The following is a 21,635-nucleotide window of genomic DNA, read 5'->3' on the forward strand; positions in this document are numbered from 1 at the left end:
GTGGTTACCTGAAGGCAGCTTCAAAGTTGGATGGAGTGAGTTTATTGGCGAGAAGACTCTTGACGTCGTCCCAGTCCATGAGGGGGGCGGCGCCTGTCTCGTGGATAAACGGGGCGTCGTCAAAGGACACCTGGGCCTCTGCACAGCTGGGAGCCAAGTCCTTCTTTCGATGACACAGGTAGCCAATCAAGTAGCCTGGGGGGTAGGTTGGAAGGTTGATCAGAAGTCGGCCTTTGTCACAGTCATTACAAAATCGCTTGAGCGCAATTATTTGTGATCGTCATATATACTTTGCATAATTGTCAGAATTGTTTCCATTCATCTGTATTAATCTGTGGCAAAACAGCCGCTATTTTATGAGCTTGTAGGTTGGCTATTTTAGCAAGTACAAAATTATTAAATGCAAAGCCTGTTTCGGCCATGGTATTATTTTATTTTGATTATTGGTACCAGTAATGATTTCTTTGCATATTTCAATTATTTGTCATACAGTATCTGTCATATCCCTGTGCAATGTTGGCTTACAAAAGCTAAAATGCAAACATAAAGGTAACATTGATTTATACGTTCCAATGTTCAATGTCAAAAACACAATTAACATTAATCGCAACTAATTTGTACGACAATCAATCGTCAACGAAAAGTTCAGAGGGGGAGGGGGGGGGATCACAATGACGGGTTCAGATGAAGACGAGGATCACGATGACACATAGAGAGAGACAAAAGGGCACAGATGGAGGACAGAAGGGCGGCATTCGATTACGTCCTAAACCTCAAAGTCAGCACTGGCATATTGTAATACAATACTGCTGACTGACAACATAAGGTCTCACGTTAATATCACCCCCAAGTCATTCCACTGCCACTTCGCTGTCCATTATATATATCTCACAGGAGTCCATCACCAAGAGCCACAACCTTCCAGTGTAGCAAGGCTAAAAGCTTTGCAACACTGGAGGTCTGGTGGAACCTCCAGTGAATTAGCTCTCATTTCATGGAGCTATAATTTTGTTGCCAAGCAATATTAGGCATTTTGCCAGAGGTTTAAGCTAGACGGGGGGGCTCTGGTACATCCCTGCACCAAACCCTCATTTCGTCTCTGTCGGGTGGAAACCTCATTATGTCCAAAACTGTTACTTTTCTGGATTCAAATTCAAAAATAGCAAAAGTAGCAGATCTATAAGCTCGAAACGCGTCGCAATGTTTTGAGCTTGTAGATCTGCTACTTTTGATACGTTTGTGTGACGCTGTAGAATGATGAAGGGCGTTAATTTACGAAAAAACACAAAATATGGTTAAAATATGGAAATAAGACGAGGTTTCTGCCCGACAGCAACGATTCACACCTCTTCACCTTCCCCTCTCTTACCGATGATGAATATGAGGAGGGTGGTGGCTGCCATGAAGCAGAGGTTCTTGGGCGTGCGGCCAGGCTTGCGGGCCACGTAGGGGCCGTTGGCGGCGGTGTGGTTGAGGTGGTCGCCCACGCCGTTGCCCCCCACCTCCTCGTCCATGTCTGAGGACAGCTTCATCTCCACCTGGCTGTTGTCGCCCTCCATGTTCTGGGTGAGGTTGAAGCGCGTGTAGGAGCGCGGCTCCCCGTTGAACTGTTGACATGAAACAAGGGCAGATGAAGCGATGAGAGGAGTGTTTTTTTTTTCAGTGTCTGCAGTCAGAGTGTGTTTTAAGGCTCTGTTCAGACTGTGGGGCAAAACGATTTGTTTCTCAACTATGATCTTCAGGACCGACTAGTGTCCGCAATGGTATTTGTAAGTGATCAGATCGGATTTGAGTATTGAAACATTGTCTACTTATCTACAGTACATTGGTTGCTGTAGTAACGACGTGAACAATATAGACGAGTAATGCTCCGTTGAACGACTGTGCCACTAGCCGAAAATAGCAAATCTACAAGCTCAGCTCACAAATCGTTGCATCGATACGTGTACCAAGCTTATAGATCAGCTATTTTTGGTCTCCATTTGACAAGCGAATTTCTTTTTTTAGTGTATGAAAACTGATCCATTGTATAACAAAATGCGCTACTCCTCTAATGTTGCGCTCAAAAGCTTTCTTAAGACCACCTGTGACCACATGCGCATAGCCTACTTTAATTACATTCATTAATTCATTCATTGTGTGCCGTACATCTATCGATGTGGTGCCGTTTGCTCATCTGCTTTAAATAAGTATATTAATGTTGTCAACCAGTCAGCGTCCTACTCGACATGCCTGGCATTAAGCCAGACACAAACAGGAAAAATAAGTACTGTAGCAAGATCGATTGATAATAAAGTAATAAAGTAATAAAGTAAATAAAGCACTCGTACTCACAGAAGTATAAGCTGGTATTGAGTTCAAATAAACTGTCGTCGAGCTTTCTTTCTCCCCCGTATTCTTGTAACGTGTATGTGAAATAACTCCACTGTGACTCGCGATAAAAGTAAAAGTAAAGTCAGTGTTTCCCCTTTGCAAAGCGCGCATGCACATTTTTTGGGGGGGTTTTGGGTTCTCAAAATGCATATTTATGCTCAAACAATAAGTCTTATATCTTATATAGAACATGTGCACAGTAATAATCTGTGTAGTTTACATATGAATTGTCTCCAGATTTAGGAAAATATACTGCCTGAGAGCATTTGAGCATTGATATAATTTCTTCTGTTCAGAAAAAATCATACTGTGGCGGTCGGATTTAAGGGGTGGCGGCCCGCCACTGCTTAATGCATATAGGGGAAACACTGGTAAAGTACTGTAGCGCTATTTTTAAGACTCAGTAATACTGGGATAAAATGACTCCATTAGTGCAAGGTCAGCTTTTCAAACAGAGGCTCACCATTTTGAAATTTAAATGTATACTCACAATTTTGGATATTGTTGACCTTGCTTGGTCCATTGTTGCTTCTCAGTGTCTGAAAAAGAAAACATGAAAAATATTGAGTGAAGGGGTCAAGATCAAGGCCAAAACTCAACCACCTGGGGGCGCCTGCTGGCCTAGCGGTCCAGGCGAATACCACATACAGGCTCTCTAATGGTTCGAATCCCTATCTTGATGACCTTTGCTGCGTGTCACTCCCAGTCTCTCTCTCCCTGTTTCCTGTCCGTCTCCACTGTGTACTATCAATAAAAGGCCGAAAAGGCCAAAGAATATATATCTTTTTTTAAACTCAATCACCTGTCTTGTGAAACTCCATGGTACATGGCTATTAACCACTTTTTCAACTCGCGTCCCTATTTTGGGCATGACATTATAGGCATTTTTTCTTTTTTTAAGTTTCATATCTAACAAGCTGACCACGCGTCACCTCTCGGCGCATTGTGGGCTTGAAGCCATTATTACCGAATAGTACTTAACCACATGAAGCCTAGTGTCCCTATTCTGGGCATGTCATAATAGGCAAACATTCTGTGAAAAAAAGGCGAACATTTGGGCAAAATGGCAGATGTTTGACACCTCGCAAGGCGAAGAGATTTGATGTACACTGTAGAGGGGAAAAAAGAGGGGGCCCAAGTACAGACCCCTAGGGGACCACCGTCAACAATGGGGTTATAAGTGGTTAAGTGGTTAACATTTCATTGACATACAGCATGCTCATATCATATGCCATTTCATTTCTAGGAATAACGGGGTGTCCAAAGAGTGCGCCCCGCTCCTGTCCAAACATCCATGGGGTTTCCTATGGTGTCAAACTAGAAAGGCAGCACTGTTCCCAGACACAAAAGGCCAGTTTCCAGCGCCTTGAAGTCAAGGCAGACTCCATGCCTCCATGTGAAGTCCACACAGCCAGGAGACTACAATGACAGAAAAAACAACTCCCCCCCGTGGGTTTCCATTCAGCAGATGAGCCAAGGAAAACAGGGGCTTCCATTGAAAAAGAGACGAGACCTGAAATGCAAAACTGCTGTATATTTTTCTTGAAATCTCATAACGCCTGCCCGGTGTTACGAGAGCGGTGCAGGTAAAGATGCCGTGAGAAGAAGGTTGTACAGGGACGTGCTGCTTCAAGCCACACGAATACTATACGCAAGTGGTTCTCAAACTTTTTCATGTCAAGGACAAGGATCCCCAGTTTGATATGCATTAGGCCACACACAGACCCCCATTTGTTACAATTCCTCATCTCTGAGACACCAATCTATACGCTGTAAAAAAAATCCTTAGTGTTCATTTAACTCCGACAGTGTACAAATGGACCCTTAACTTGTACACTGTCGGAAGTTAAAACCACTGCTATCTCAGTTTATCAGACCTTGTTAATTGAGAGGATTCTGTAAATGTGTGCAAATGCACACACTGCAGTTACAACTCCAGTGACAGGTGTGCAATTATAGTTTCACTTGACTATTTTAATAAATTGCACAAGGGAAGTAACATCTCTAACCCATCGAAACAAGGAAAGCATCCGTGTGTGTCACAATTTTTCAAAATTGCATAGCAGATATACAAGCTCACAGCGTGTCACTTAGTGCCACGCTATGAGCTTGCAGATCTGCCATTTTTTAAATATAATATAAATACATATTTGAATATATATATATATGTTTAAAGCAAACATTTTCAACTCAAATCTTTGCTTCTGGGGTCTGGAACGAAATATTTTGAGATGGGGGTCCGCGGCCAAATGCATATCATTTTGGGGGTCCTTGATATGAACAAAGTTTGAGCACCACTGATATAGCAACATAAGTTTTTTAAGAAAACTGTTTCAGAAGACATTTAGAAGACATTTTAGACTCGACCTCAGGTCTTAATGGGTTAACTCAACAACCACAGTGTTACACAAAAATAATGCACAATAGTTGTTGCACTTCTCCTTTACAAAAAGTGAACCACTGAAACCCTATATACTTCGTTAACCGGGGTTGCCCACGCCCAGGGCTCTATCCTTGGCCCCCTTATTTACTCCGTCTACACCAAATCTCGTTGCCGAAAACAGCCAATCTACAAGCTAACGCATCGTGCCACGGTGTGAGACTGTGAGCTTGTAGATCTGCTATTTTTGCAGAATGTTCGCCTATTATGACATGCACAGAATAGGGACGCTAGGGTTCGAGTGGTTGAATTATTTGTTCGATGGCCTGTCCTCCTACGCAAAATGGGAAATAGTAAACCTATTCATCAAAAACAAGTCGCCCAAATGATGTCCCAGACATTCCACTCCTTTGCAAATAACCCTTGTGCACCCTGACCGTGATGACCATAAAAACCTCTCTAAAACAGGCCTTCCCATAAAACGTTTCACACACCTTCAGCCTCGACCCTAGCTGTAACCTCTAACCTCTACTCTCTTCCCACAACTCCCCACAAAAAAAGCTTTTCATACAACAACATTTCTGAACAAATTCCTGCATTTCCTACATACTGCACTGGCAATAAAGTGATTCTGAAAGTTCTGAAATCAAGCGTGAAACCGGCTGTAAAAGTAAAGTAGCAGCAGTTTCCCTTGACAGATTGAACAGTATTCATGTTCTGTACCCTGGTCTGACCTTCACAAGAACAAAACCGTCTCACATCTATTCAAACACCTCTGTTCTTATCAACAATCACAAGTAGGCCAATCGAAATGCTATAAACAATGAACTTTTTCTATGGAGGACTAAAGACTACCGGGCATAAAAACTAAACTACTCATTTCTGGAACTTTGGACTAAATAAATCTGTGAGAGAAGAGAGAATCCTCGTTAATTTTGACCAGTCATTATGCCAGTGGAGAGCTGCCACTGCTGAACTGAGGGCATTGTGTTGGCTCAGTGGGCTAACGTTCAAACAATATTCAAAATGCCGTGTTCTAATTGGGCACAGTTTGCGCACATATTTTTCTCTCTCTTTTATACGGTCATCGCTTGTCCATTGTCTAACTACTAATAGAGGAATATTTAAATAAATAAAAACATCACAATTAATTAGACCGTCTGATCAGTCTGCTGCAGAGACACAAGCCTTTTAATGACCTCTAGAAACACGTGCTACTCCAATGGGAGGAGTATTCAAACAGGACATGGCATAAGAGTGAGAGCAGACTGCATGCTGGCAAAACCTTCTAGTGTTGCAACCTCAGTGAACTCCAAGGCCATGTAGAGCACTGTTTCCCAAACACTTTTTATGGGTCGCGGGTAAATATCCCCTTACATAAAAATATGTATATTATTTCCAAAAAAAAATACAGAAAGAAATCACAACTTTTGATCAATTAAAACTGAAATACAATCAAATAATTTCCAAAACATAAATAATAATAATACGTTTAAGGGTCCCGGGCAAACGTCTAATCTCTCTTTTGGGTCTTGAGCTAAAAAGTTTGGGAACCACTGATGTAGAGGGACACATAACCCTGGACCTGCAATGATTTGATTTCTGATCAAACTTTCAATGTAATGTCCTGTATAGACTAAGGCCCAGAAGGGTGTTCACGTCATGTTCATACTTTGTCATACTAAAGTGTCACACAAAAGCAGCTAAATCTTTTTGCCATTTTTTTACTTGAACCCTAAAAAGTACCGGTTTTGGACATATTATGATGTTTCCACCCGACAGCAACGATAAGAACCTATAGTCCGAATAGGCCAGGTGTCCAAACCCCACCCACATTTCTTTACCCATATTTTAATTTTTATTGTTTAAAAAAAATAGTAGATCTTCGGGGCTTGAGTGGTTAAAGGGGGTTTGGCTATTCTGAGCAGCATGTAGCTAACTTTAGAAGCCAGCTTGTCCTCAGTTAGCCCTTAAATAGTCTCGCGTAGCCAGACAGCTATTCCACAATCTCCCAATGCTGTATGACTGGAAGCATTTGAAAACTGTGGGAGGCAACGGTCTGGCCACGCGAGACTAGCCCTTAGGCCCACTTGACATATGTAACCTTGAAGCCAGCCTGGCACAACTTGCATAGCCAAAACACGACCACTATCCTGTGGAGCAGTGGTTCTCAACCTGTGGGTCGGGACAGGGGGGTCCCCAGGGGGGTCCCACGACATGATTGTTTTTCGGGGGGGTGGGGGTCCCCAGATGACAGTGAAGTGACAATTTAAGTGACTTTTAAGACCCTTGTGACTTTTAAGACCCTTGAAATACCTTAAAAAGAAAGAAAAACTACAAAATGTGCTCCTCGGAGCACAAGTCTCCGCCAGCAGACCTGTGCTATTTTAATAGCACGGGTCGTCTTGGTAGAACGGGTCGTCTTGGTAGAATGCGCGTGGTTTTTGGTGTTCTGCAGGGGCGACTGAATATGTAGTGTCTGCATCTAAAAAATGTTCTTCTCGAAGCAATGTGTCATATGGGAGTCGTCGTAATTGACTGGTTTGTTCAAATGCTTGTCTGTCTTCTTCATCTTCATTGTCTTGAACAGTTTCAGCAGTTGATTGGTGTGTTTGATCTATGTCAGTTTTCTCTAGTGCTACATAATGTATTTGATCAAGGTGGCCAATTGTTACAGTATTAAGACTTCGGCCTTGTTGTGGGATCAATTCAACTCTATAGTCCTCTTCTGTGTTACTGTTGTAGATGAGTATGCTTTCTTAGCTTTGGCCTTCTGCGCCTTTGCTTGACCAATGTTAGGTGTTCTCAGAGGGACACACACACGCACGGACGGACGGGTGATTTGTACTGGAAGGTACTGTTTCAATCAAGACTGATTGATCCTGTCTTACCTCACTTCAAAAACATAAATGGCTTTTTGAAGTGACACACCTATTTATAGGATTTTATTTCGTCATGCGTCCCTCTAGCCAATCAAAGGCATTGGTGTCAACATATTGACACGTGTCACGTGGAGCTTGACCAATGTTAGCTTGGCTAGAGGGAGGTGAACACACGGCGGGACGAAGCGAAAACATACTCTCCGCCTCCGGCGGAGACAAAAAAAGCATTACTGCATCAAAAGTAATCAACAAACTATACTATAAAAATCACACGCAGTGTGAAGTGGGCGGTGTGGTCATCACAGTGGTCATCATAGTGATGGAAGCTCACTTCCAAAAAAAATGGATTTTTGGAAGTGCATAATCCTATTTATAGGTTATTAATGTCATCATGTGTCTCGCTAGTCAATCACAGTGCTGAATAGAGTCAGCCAATCACAGTACAGCTAGGGTCTACTAATGGGCCAATCACAGTGCAGGAAACTAATGCTAATGAGGTGTCCGAACCCCACTTATAGGGGCGGCTACACCGCCCAAAAAAAAAAATATTATCTGTGGAACCGAAAATGTAATGCCTCAACTCCTATTCTCCAAGTGATTATTAGGGTGGGGGGGGGGGGGGGGTCCCCAGTTCAAATATGATTATTTTGAGGGGGTCGCGGCCTGAAAAGGTTGAGAACCACTGCTGTGGAGGGACAAGCAAATATGAGCCTACCACCAGTACAGCACCAAGTACGTTAAAGGCATTGTGTCAACTAGTTTAGTTTAGTGCAGGGGTTTTCACCCAGTGGTCCCTGAGGGAGTACCAGGGGGTCCCCAGCAAAATTAGTTAATAGCGTCACAATCATTTTTTAACCACTTAGCTTTGGCTATTCAAAAATAGCAGATATACAAGCTCATAGCGCGGCACCGAGTGCCGCGCTACGAGCTTGTAGATCTGCTATTTTTGAAAAACCTTGAAAAAGTGTGCATATCTTTGAATATTCATATATTTTTTTTAAAGCGAAAATTAACTGATATCTTTGCTTCTGGGGGTCCCTGGCACAAAACATTTTCAAATGGAGGTCCGCGGCCAAATGTATATCAATTTAGGGGTCCTCCTTGGCATGAAAAAGGTTGAAAACCACTGGTTTAGCTTCGTCTGCAGATCACTGTTGTTATCAGTGTGTTCACGGCCTCACTACACCATGTGACATTAAGATGTGGACTACATTAATGAAGCTGACCCTGCCGTAGCTGCTTAACCCATTAAGACCTGAGGCCCAGTCTACAAAATGTCTTAAATCAGTTTTTTTTTTAAACGTATGTTGCTTTATCAGTGGTGCTCAAACTTTTTCATGTAAGGACCCCTAAAATGATATGCATTTGGCCGCGGACCCCCCATCTCAAAATATTTTGTTCCAGGGACCCCCAGAAGCAAAAGGTTTGAGTTAAAATGTTCGCTTTAAACAATTTATATATTCAAAGATTTGCACCGATTTTTCACCGAGTGACGTGCTATGAGCTTGTAGATCTGCAATTTTTGAATAGTTTATAAGCGATTTTTGAAATGTATAAACTAATGCTTTTTTGCAAAAAAAAATAAGGGTCTTACTGGGTTAATATTCCAAGTGTTCTTTTATGCAAGGAGGCCTACATCTATGTTCTTACATACCAAACATACCCAGCCTTAGCACAGTTAATACTTTAATCAGCTTAGTTAGTCTTTCATTTAAGAGAAACTGGTTCTGTAACAGCCGAGTAAACTACAATTGGAGAACAGTGTTCCATCACTGTATGATGATAGCCTATAATATTATCAATATTTCATAAGCCAGCTACTTCCTGACGTATTTTTAATGTGTCCTTTTGGGAAAGCATACATTTTATGTTTTCCATTATTTATCATCTCTACAAACCGGCTCATTCACCACAGTAAGCGAGTTAGGCACCCTGACAGAAGCAGGTTAAAATTCACAATAAAAGCAAGTTAACTACTTCCTGGCATTATTTGATATCTAGACAATACATACGCTTCGGTCAATTTCTTCAGAATTCTGGTTCCCTAAGATCAATAAAGACACTCTGGATCGTATTTCACTCTACACAAATCGATTCGCCAAAAATAGCCGATCTACAAGCTCACAACGTGTTGCAACGCAACGCGTTGTGATCTTGTAGATCGGCTATTTTTGACGAACGTTCCCCCCAGAATAGAGATGCTGGGTGTGTGTCATTGTGTGTGCCATTTTAAGTTTTAAGCATATTTATCTCGATATCGCGATAATAACGTTAGTCACAATTTATTTTTGTCACAATAACCCGTGACATGTCATTTTCATATTGTCCCATCCCTAAAACACAACCAACGTTTCAACGCTACTGTGTCTTCATCGAAGTCAAAAAAAGACATGGAGAAAGACGTGAATAGCCTTAAGACTTCACCTAGTTTCTTGTGAGTTCCTTTAGTGTGTGTCCTCCTACTGGGAAAACATAGCCTACATTTAAATGCACCTCCAAATGTCCTTATAGGCAAATGTTCAAACATTTTCACAAGATTTCAAAGGTTTCAGAATTTTTAAGAATAGAGAAAATAGTTGAAATACAGTACATCGGCCATTTTCACTATTGGTTGTATGATGAAGTATATCAAGTTGTTCATTAAGAAGTGTCCGGCAATTATTTGTAAGCCAATTTGGAACCCGTCTGTTAAAGTTAAATATCTCCATCTAGCTACTATTCAACCTTGCTGCTGTTGCTGCTATGACACCTTAACTTCCCCCTGGGGATCAATAAAACGTATCTAATATTTGTCACCTTACTTACCTTATTTACCCAACCATATCAATGAGTGTACCATTTGCTTTCCTCTCTGCCCATTCATTGTTAAATGAAAATACAGCTACACACGCTACCAAATAGTAGTATACTATATATATACACACACACACACACACTATAGGGTGTGTGTCTGAGCCAAAATTGTTATCTTAAATGAACAACCTTAACTGAATCTGGACAGCGATCAAGAGGCATGTCCTGCATCACCACTGAATGTTTCTCAAAGACACGTGTGTTAGAGGGAGATAGTGAGACCAAATTTGTGTTACACCCTACTAGTCAGCACACTCATACATGCATACGGCTGCCATGGTCTCCTCAGCATTCATTGAGTGGTACAGTACTAGGCTACACTGGTATCCAGTATGTCTGCCAAAGACAGACATCACTAGACCCTTGGAAACAGATGCCAATAGACTCAACTTTGCAGACGTCACCATCCCATGCCTACGACCACGTACTGTATATCCACGGCTTGTTAAATACTTGGACCTGACCAAAAAAAGCCAAGCATTGCACCATATTGTTTCTTTTTGGTGACGCAATAACAGCACTGGCAGCCATTCAATTGTCTTTTAATCTTAACAGTCATATGGAGCTGCATAATATTATGCATCTTATTCATAGCTTATGGGATTAATCTGGTGCAAAATGACTGTTTCACAAACCTAAGAACTAGGTATGTACTTTCCCCTCCCTATAAACAGTTTCATTCAAGTGCTCTCATGTTGGAAGGAAACAAGCGAAATGAGACACAGACCGTCGACTGCTAGTTGTTTAATATTATCTTGTAGTTAGTATAGATAGGCTAACTATGTTTGCTATCATAAATCAGTTTAGTATAACATTAGCTAATCGAACGGGTCATGGAGGTCTTTTTTCCCCCCACACTCTAATAAATACTAGACATTAACTAGCTAACCAAGCTAACTATTAAACCATGGCTTTATAAATGTGATATCCACGAAACAGAATGGAAGATCAATGTTCACCGTTTGTTAATGTTGTCATGTTTTAATATTATTTATTCAAATAAATTTCATTTCAAATCTACTCTTAAGGAAAAACTCTCAACCACTTACCTGGCTTCCCTATTTTCGGCATGTCATTATTGTCAAAACAAAGTTTATGCTCCCCAGGATAAATTCATTGGACTGTACTGATTTTGGTTAGCCTTTCCTCTAGCACCACCACCCATAGGTCAAATCTTTTGCACATGAGATTTCTCAAAATCTAAGTGTCAAACATTGAACCCATCATCAATTGCACTGCCGGATCGCGGCGATAAGAATGAACACAAGATTAACATACAAACTAGAGGCCAAGTCTTGTTCCAATGTCAGATATACTACAAAATCAACAGCCATTAGTCACACCAATTCAAAGCCTTCCAAAGCTTCCTCAAGATATAGTAGGCAGTGAGTGACTTAACAAAACAAAAAAACATTAACGTCCAAAATTCTTTTTTTCTTTTGTTTCAAAGATGGAGAGTGACTGAGTTGGCAGCAATGACAGCTACAGGCTCAAGTAAAGCCCTAGTAACCGTCATAAATAGACCCAGCCTGACATGCAGGCAAGAGGGCAGAGCATTACAACACAGGCTAGCGATTGTGAATTCAGTCATTGGGTCAGCTAGAGTTACAAAATGCCCTTCACTTGATAATAGCCAAGTAGGGTGCAACAGTTAATCAATTTAATTGATTATAATAAAAAAAAAAACACTGTAGGCCTATATAAAGAACAGAAAAAAGAGAAGAAAGAACAGAAAAAAGAGCATTACTGCGTCAAAAGTAATCAACAAACTATACTATAAAAACTGGTCAAACATTGGTCAAATTGTCAACTAATATAAGAAAGAGACAAAAAAAATAATAATAGCCGATCTACAATCTCACAAAAAAATACTCAATACAAATACAAATTAAAAAAATGCTAAAATATCAGATCTACAAGCTCACTAAGCATCGCATTGCAATGCGCTGTGAGCTTAAAGATCAGCTACTTTTCTATTTGTGTGTGACACCGTTGTACGATAAAGTATAAAATAGGGCTTAAGTTGTTAATCAGACCTGTTATGCGGATGTTTTCGCGTTGAGTTGTTGAAATACTGTATAAAATCATGCTTCTCGATTCATCAAAATAGTAATTGATAGAATGATCCAAGAAAACAATTGATAGTTGCAACTTGCAGCCCTATAGCCAACAGCCAAGCACTTTGTGACAGTGGCATTAACCACAACCTAATCTCTTACCTATGGCTTGCTGTCAGGGTGGTTTATTATTAGTCAATCCTCACATTGAAAAAGCTGTTAAACACTTGTTTACTACAAGTTATGGCTTGGCAGTGGCTTAGTTTAATAACACCTCTCATATCCATTCATAACAATTATTGTTTTTAAAAAGTAACCTATTGCTAAAAAAGGACCTTATCCTCAACATGAAGTTTAAACTATGACTTAAAGCCTTTGTAGGCCTGATGTTCCTAAAATGCAAAGAACATACAGTGCAACCTCATCATAGAAGTTCACTCATGCATTTAAAACAAGTCATAACAAAACCACTTGCCTAACACTGGAATAGACAGACAGGCATTGGTAAACAATACTTGGAAGGAAATGTTAGTAGATTTATAACCAACTTTATGACCTTTGGCTCACTCAAAAAAAATAGCAAACTGTAGCAAAGAAAAAATCCCCTTCTAACCAAAAGGTTAACCACCTTCTTCAAAAGAAAAACACTCTAACCAGTATTTTGGTTAAACAATACAATAAGCCATGAGGGGAAAAGCTTCACGTGTTTCGGCATTCATATTTACTGTACCATAAACGAGGAAAACTCTTGCACACCCGCAGATTGACAAGACTAAAGACCGACCAGTGTAGAAGGAAAAGACTCCCGCCTGGCTGTCTCAAAGGCAAATACAAAAAATGTATAGTAAATACTAAATGCATGAATATCCATTGCCAATGATTGTAACTAATGAAGAATACTGTAGGCCTATAAACAGTCTATCAACAGTGATTATTAGACTGATTATTTACAGTGTCTACCAGCTTTCAACAGTGATCATCTGAATATTCTGTATACTGTACAGTGGGTATAAATATATTTATACCGTCTATCAACAGTGATCAGTACACAGTTTCAACTCTAAACACCAACTGAACACAGTAAGACAAATATCATGTCATTATCAGTATCACCAGTGACTAAGTGATGGAAACAATAAAATAAAAAATACAATTTGAATTGACGTGATAACTTTTCATTACTAACCAATAAATCAGACTGATCTTATAGACTTTTGACAGCATTAACACTTTACAGTAACAGTGAGGGAGAAGCGGGTAGAGGCACGGAGGTCGGAGATGGGGGGAGAGAGAGGTGAGGGGGGGGGGGGAATTAATACTGGAGAGAGAGAGAGAGAACATGAAAGAGAAAATCAAAGCGATGAGGAGGAGGAGGAGAGAGATGGCAACGAAAAGAAAGATGGAAAGAAAGGAGAGAGCTTGTGCACGCGGGGATGGAGGCGGGTGGTCATGGAATAAAGGGGGGGGGGGGGGGGGGTGGGGGGGGTGACCATGTAGGAGTCATTGTGCAGTGGCAAATCATGTGATAGTCACATTGACCAAAGCTCCCAAGTAACCCATGGGAAAAAGACGCCGTAGCAGGCAGTGAGGCATGCAAGTCCTACGTTGATATCAACTCATGTCTACTCTACACAGAGCTAAGCCTATAATGGCACAGTATAATAGTATTGTGTACAGTTGAACCATAAACATGAGGTACACTACAGTATGGTTACAGTCGGTGCAGTGCGTCATCCAAAAGGACAGTAATAACACCAAATTAAACTGGCTTTGTTGCAGATTTTCATGATGCACCGAATCCGCATTAAGTTATAACTGTGGTTTCCCCATCAGGGCCCCACTACTAACTGATCAGATAAAATGTGACTCCCTCCTTCAGACATAGGCAGGGCTAGTACATACTGTAGTACTGCTGTATTACATGATAGGATACAAGAACGCAGAACGCTCGCCCTGGGTCAAATCTGGCGACCTGAGAACGGTCGCCACCAGGTATTCCTAAACCTCAGTAAAACGATGCCAAAACCTAACCATATTCCTAAACTTAACCTCAGTAAAACTATGCCGTAACTTTATTCCTAACCTTAAGCTCAGTAAAACAAATACAAGAATACAAGAACAGGGTTCCGGTTACCATCACATACTGCCATTACTCAGGACAGTCAGAAAGAATCAGTGAAAGCTGGATTAATGACAATAACTCTGTTATGCTACAGACAACATCAAAGACTGGCAGGCCTATTCTAAATACAGGTTTACAGACCAAAGTGGAGCAGTTGTTGGTGTTGTTTATATGCGTGTGCTGTTCTTGTGACTGGTCGAGGTTAAAATAAATTGTCTCTGGATGGGTCACCTAGACAACCAGAGCACGCAAAGCATTTCAAGGAGAGGACATGACACGGTAACAGGATAGGTGGGCACTATAGGGACATCTGGGCACGACACCACTACAGTGGCCACAACCACTACAGCCAGTACCCTCAAGTTCACACTGCATGGTTTAGTAATACAGTATAGCACGTTTTATTAAATAACAACTCCAACTGCCATCTCGTTAAAGTGACATGTAGCTCTCGAGGAAATTATCTCGACTAACTATTAAAGGGATAGTTCACCCCCAAAATGTTTCTATCAATTAGTCACCCCATGGAGACTTGAATTCATGGATATTTTTTTGTTTTTGTCACATTCTGAAGCCAATAATTTGATGACCGGCAGAGGTTCCGGTAGGAGACACAAAGAGTCTCCTTTGTGTCTCCTACCGGTCCCGCTGGTCATCAAATTATTGGCTTAGGACAAAAATATATCCATGAATTCAAGTATCCATGGGGTGACTAATCGGGGTGACTAATCGACTAATCGAAGTCATTTTGGGGTGAACTATCCCTTTAAGTTCTTTGAGAGCTACAGTAAGTTACAGTAACTCTATGACCATAATGGCTGGCCATCTAGAATGGCTAGGGGCAAAGGTGCAACATTAACCACAACTCAAGGAGGCTCCCATTATTTTGCTATTTGTTTGCCAACAACATTAACCTCATCTGCAGTTCAACACTTATCTATACTGATGATGAAACGGTACAGACCAGACCAGGGCGTTATCCTACACACAATGCTGTAAAGATAGCTTATCTCCACACAGTAAGTAATGTGTAGTATTCGTGTTGCTAGTCAGTCAGTCAAGGTCAAGAAATATGACTCTGTGTCTGTGTGGGCCATGTCTCTCTGTCTGTCTACCTCAAAGGTTCTCAAACTTAAAAATGTCAAGGTCTCCCCTCAACTCTGTCAGTGAACAAGCAACCAAATGCAACCATTTGTACACTGTCAGAGTAACAGACTTGAAAGGGTCATATTTAGACCCTACTAAAAAGGAACACAGAGAGTCAGTATAGTGACACTGTAACCTCTGTCTGCCCCCGTAGATGACCGCTGTGTCCCCATGGTGGATGTATTGCCCTGTCCCATGGACGTATTGCCCGGTCCCCCATAGATGTATTGCCCTGTCTCATCATGGATCTATTTGCCCTGTCCCATGGACGTATTGCCCTGTCCCATGGACGTATTGCCCTGTCCCATGGACGTATTGCCCTGTCCCATGGACGTATTGCCCTGTCCCATGGATGTATTGCCCTGTCCCATGGACGTATTGCCCTGTCCCATGGACGTATTGCCCTGTCCCATGGACGTATTGCCCTGTCCCATGGATGTATTGCCCTGTCCCATGGACGTATTGCCCTGTCCCATGGACGTATTGCCCTGTCCCATGGACGTATTGCCCTGTCCCATGGATGTATTGCCCTGTCCCATGGATGTATTGCCCTGTCCCCCAGGATGCAAACAGCTGGTTTAACACAACATTAACTCACATCAAAAGACGGACGTGACAACACGTCCGCCATATATGGCGTCCCACAAATATTAAGCAACGTGACAAACCACCTGGCAATGTGAGCTTCCTGCTTAATAACGGTCGATACTCAGTCAGTCACGTTACGTATGCATGCATAATGCAGAATATGTTAATCTAGACTAATCTAGGGGAAAAAATGCATCTGTGAAATGAATCTTCTAGAAGATTAGCTATCATAGCGTTTTTACTTTCTGGCGAAACGTGATCGCAATCGAGTCATTTATTCTACCAGAAGAAGTGTTCGATACATTCTTCAATCCACGATGCGACGCTAAACATGAATCGGATCAGTTTCTGTATCATAATATTAAGCCCTACCTTCTCCTTATGGTCAGTATGTTAGACACACGGTGATGTCCAGGTCCTGAGGACTCCGTCCACGCCAGAGAGGTTTTATTGACTGATGGTCAGTGTCAGCTCCTTCACCCGGCTTCAACCTTGAGACACGCTACGCTACGCTCACCACGCTGCTGTGTTAGGAAGAGCGTCACACTTCCGCCTGGACGTCAAGGCTATGTAAAGAAGGAACCGACGGGGGCGTCACGTTCTGAGCGCGCTACCCAGTCCTGCCTGTTTTGGCATGCCATTATTGGGGACATTTTAAAATGTATTTTGTGTATTATTATTATTCCCATATTATTATTATTATTATTATTATTATTATTATTAATTTGTTTTATATATATATATATATTTTTTTTTTAAAAGTTCATTTAAGTTCATTTTGCCTAACAGGTACAGGCACACATAAAAGAAAAATAACACATTGATTGATATTCGAAATCAATACAAATGTATACCTGTCAAGCCATGCTGGCTAAGGCACAAAAAGGCAAAAAAAACTCAAATACACCAATCCAACACATAAACATGCATATGATTTTTAAGATGAGTGAATATTATTATTATTATGATTATGCCTGTTGCCCAATTAATATGCCAAGCATATAGGCTACATTATTTTTCCAGAGAGAAATTGTGCAAATCCTGTCTGTCTGTCTGTCTGTCTGTCTGTCTGTCTGGCTGGCTGTCTGTCTGTCTGGCTGGCTGGCTGGCTGGCTGGCTGGCTGGCTAGCTGGCACAGCATCTTGTGTTTTAGGAACAGAGGCAAAATGCATCTTCTTCTCTAAATGTAATTGTTTTACACTGAATGCTAAGAATGCACCAACCATTCATGATGAGTGATTATAAATGGATTTTAAAATGTAAAATAGGGAATTGGCCAAGTCATCCCCCAAAATATAGGCCAGGGAGACAAACAGGCACAGTTCCCCAGTTACCCTGGCACCATTTGGCAAACAGCATGGCGTGACAGCATGTTTGCAGAAGAGAACATTGGATTGAAACGTGGTGAAAAGCATGCACACCTCTGTTTGCACCATGTATTTGTGCATGAATCAGAATCCAGGCCTGCATTAGTCATTCATTGATCTGTCAGGAAGAGAACATTTCCTACCAGTTGTTTATGCTCTTCAAAAACCAGTTACCTGGAATGACCCAGAGCTTTTAATAGAGAAATGCACAAAATGAAACCCAACTCCTACATTTTAATTAACACCAAAATGAAAAATTGCAGCAGAGCTGGGTCACTTTTTCACTATTTTCGGTACAGAGCGTATAAATCAGGCATTTCAACGCCATCACGGCCAGCCAAAATACATATAAGTCGACTAAAACTAAAAACTAAATGGAAATTTTATTCAAAAGACTAAAACAACTACATCGAAATGTACTGTCAAAATCAACAAGTGCAATTGTGCAGCAAAAGTGGGTGAGAAATAAATCCCACAATCATTATCTTGACTGCACTCACAAAAATCTGAGTAGAGGCAGGGAAAGCAATAATGAAGCTTCTTTTTGCATAGCTACTCTTTGCTGCACCTGTGAAAATATCAACTTCAAGGATCATTTCATGAGCTGAAAGAAGGTGGATTTTCTTTTTAAGTCTCCACATGTGCTGCTGAGTCACACAGAATCTCCTCCAACATCTCGTATTCTCTCTCCCTGTATTCATTTTTTCTTGAGGTGTAGTCAATTTGTTAATGTTTGAAGTAGGACTGAATACCTCATACTTCTGGTAACATCCAATATAAAGCTCAAAGTTCTTGGAAGATTGTTGGGACATCAACACTCTCTGTGATTGGGCATTGTCAGTGGGCTGGAGCAGAGCTGAAGCCAACACTGGCAAACGATGTAGTAAATGTTTTTAAAGATGACTTTGTTTATTCCGCTTATCCTTGATGGCAAAGCACACAATCCTATTTGAATGTCAACAGAAATGTCAAGGCCAATAATGACAATGTGGTAATTATATTGCCCAGTTAAAAACAGACAGTGTTGAGATTCTCCTCTCCTCTGTGATTGGGCATTTGAAGGAGGCAGAGCAAAACAGTAGTCAGTATTGGTAACTTATTTGTAAATCCTTTCAAACAGGTTGTTTGTTGTTTTTTGGAAAGTTTTGCCACATCATTTGTATGCCAACTTTTCTTTGGTGAACAGAAACAGACTTGGTTGTATCAGTCACCCTATTTGTTCAGTAAAATTATATGTCTCAAAAACCTATGTACCAAGATCTTGATGGCTAATGACGAACGACCCTGTTCATTTGTGGGTGGTCTAAGATTTTATTAGACCAGTTATTTTCTCAGGTAAATGTTATTATTGTCATTTATATCATAGATGGCCTATATTGGCATATTGGAGGTTTGTACAGAAGTGAGATTTCCACGATTGACTACCATGTCAAGCCGTCACGGCTATCCTTGCAAAATGATAAGAGCAAATTCAAAACTAATTATTTCGTATAATATATTATAACTGTAATGTCTTGATATATCAAGATACATTGATATATCATTACCTCATACATCCTTCACTGACGAAATACAAAACATATTTTGTAGACTATATGCAGGGGTATTTTAGAGATATTGAATTATCCAATTCAGATAAATATACATTTTGGTATTCAAAGATAATTTTAGAGAGCACTTCTTCCAATAGAGCAGGCCATCAAGTCCTGAGATGAGCTAGCAACCAAAAGCCTTCCTGAACAATAAGTATGTGCAGCATGTAGCCTGGCAGGGACACATAGTCTCGACCTGCTCGCCCATTCATCTGGGTTGATCGCTGAGACAACTCTGTCTTCTGCAACACAAAACAGCTGGCAAAATGGTACATTTATTTCTGTCCCCCCCCTCGAAACCAGTGGCCTAATAGCTGAGGATTTAGAGTTGTGAAAGTTCAGAGGCATTAGTTCCAGCGAATCGTTGTTGTAGCTGCACGGTTTCTCGGCCCAAGAATGTAAAGCCCCTGCCGAGGCTGCTGGCACAGGGCAATTAAGTCTATCCTTTTCCATGTGTAATCACTACTGTGGTCATTCCAAGAGCGGGTGTTAGCCCTGTCAGGCCACATGTAATAACGGTGTTTGCAAACTTTTTTTTTTCTCGCATCAAGGAACCCCAAATTCAGGTGCATTTGGCTGCAGACCTGAACATATTTTGTGCCAGGTACCCCATACAACTTTTGTGTTGTTAACATTTTTCTAAAATATTCAAACCTTTTCAAGATATTTGGGAAAAAAAGCATATCTACAATTTCACAACGTGTCACGGTGCGTCACATACAGGATTAAAGTGGTTAAAACCGAATGTGATGCTATATTAGATAATTTTACTGCATGGGGGATGGACCCCCTGGAAACCCCTCAAGGACCTGGAGGTCCCCAGACCCTACTTTGAGAACCACTGCTCTGCCTGTCAGTTGCAGTTGACAGGCATTAAAGGGAACTGGGGGCATGATTGATGAGCAAACAGATTTCCACATTTGTACCTGTGGCTGCCCTTATAGTGTAATAAACATAACGATATGGAACTGTTAACCCATTCTATCCGGTAACGCATCTGTGTCATTTTAGATTTCTTTGGCTATTCAAATTTATTTTTTTGAAAATCTTTGAATAGGCCAATATATTTAAGAGAACATTTATAACTGTCAAATGTCTCAACAAATGTCTTAATTTTTCTATCAGTGCTGGTGCTCAAACTTTTTCTTGTCAAGGACCCCCCAAGATTATTGGCCGCCGATGCCCATCAAAATATGTTGTTCCAGGGGTCCCCCCAGAAACAAAGATTTGAGTTTAAAAAAAAAATGTATTCAAAGATATTTAAAAAATAGCAGATCTACAATAGCCAAATAAATCTAAAATGACACAAATGCGTTCCCAGTCTTAATGGATTAAAAACCAATGAAGCATACTGGTTTTGTTTTATGTGTACAGTACAGTGTTTTACAGGAACAGCTACAGGTGGTTAGGGACGTTATGAAAATGAACACTAGTTCCCCCACATATTCCCCTTGGGGTTTGTGATGTTATGACAGTATCACAATGGGGCAAGTGTTTGGAGTCAATTGAGGAAACATTTTTCTTCCAGGAACGCAGTACAGTAAAACTGAGGTGCTTTCCATTATGTAACACTTTCTACAAAGCCCATGTCTATAATGCATCATAAACATACTGGTAATGCATTATAAATCTTATATGACTCTGAATATGTAGTTATAAGCACTCATAAATATTCATAATGCTTTGTTTAGACCAATTACACATTAAAAAGAAGATCAAAGTGTCAAAATACACTGTGCTTGACATTCACAGACAATTTTATAATGCGTTATAATCACTGTTATAATGCATTAGCATGATTATAAGTCACTATAATTAAGTGGACATTTTTGTGTTGTTCTTGCATCGATTTAAAGGAGTAAGTCAACCAAAAATGACTTATTTTCTATCAATTACACACCCCATGAAGCCTTGAATTAATGGAAATGTTTTTGTTTTTGTCGCATTCCTGGACCTGCTACAAATGTCTACAGTGTAGACATTTGTAGCAGGTGCAAAGACATGAATAGTCAAAACATCCCTCTATAACCACCCTAAGGTCTCCTTGCTCCATGTTAGAACCTGATTAACTACATTTTTTGGGGTGACTTACTCCTTTTACAGACACCTGGCTACTTCCCTGGCTATTATCCTCATGCTCAACAGTGTCCTGATTGTTAACTGCATGGTGTGACAAAGGTTTTGTGCTCAGAAATGCAGTATTCCTCTGCACTAACAATGTCTCATGTCACACTCGTGTCACATGGATGCATACATACACACCAACAGCTTATCA

At 40.8% G+C, this 21,635-nt stretch overlaps 1 protein-coding gene across 1 annotated transcript in view; it reads right to left on the minus strand.

Moving 5' to 3' along the window:
• Positions 1-16,926, minus strand: part of LOC308093067 (transferrin receptor protein 1-like) — a 28,438-nt gene extending 11,512 nt beyond the window's left edge. The window contains exons 1-4 of the mRNA XM_080439269.1: positions 16,774-16,926; positions 2,864-2,912; positions 1,370-1,607; positions 9-195 (exon numbers count right to left, since the gene is read on the minus strand). Coding sequence (XP_080295395.1) covers positions 9-195; positions 1,370-1,607; positions 2,864-2,896 — 458 coding nt within the window. The 5' untranslated portion in view covers positions 2,897-2,912; positions 16,774-16,926. The remainder of the gene's footprint in view (positions 1-8; positions 196-1,369; positions 1,608-2,863; positions 2,913-16,773) is intronic.
• Between the last annotated feature and the right edge of the window lie 4,709 nt (positions 16,927-21,635).

Source organism: Gymnoscopelus braueri (genome assembly GCF_963280865.1).
Source record: "Gymnoscopelus braueri genome assembly, chromosome: 10".
Classification (NCBI taxonomy): Eukaryota; Metazoa; Chordata; class Actinopteri; order Myctophiformes; family Myctophidae; genus Gymnoscopelus; species Gymnoscopelus braueri.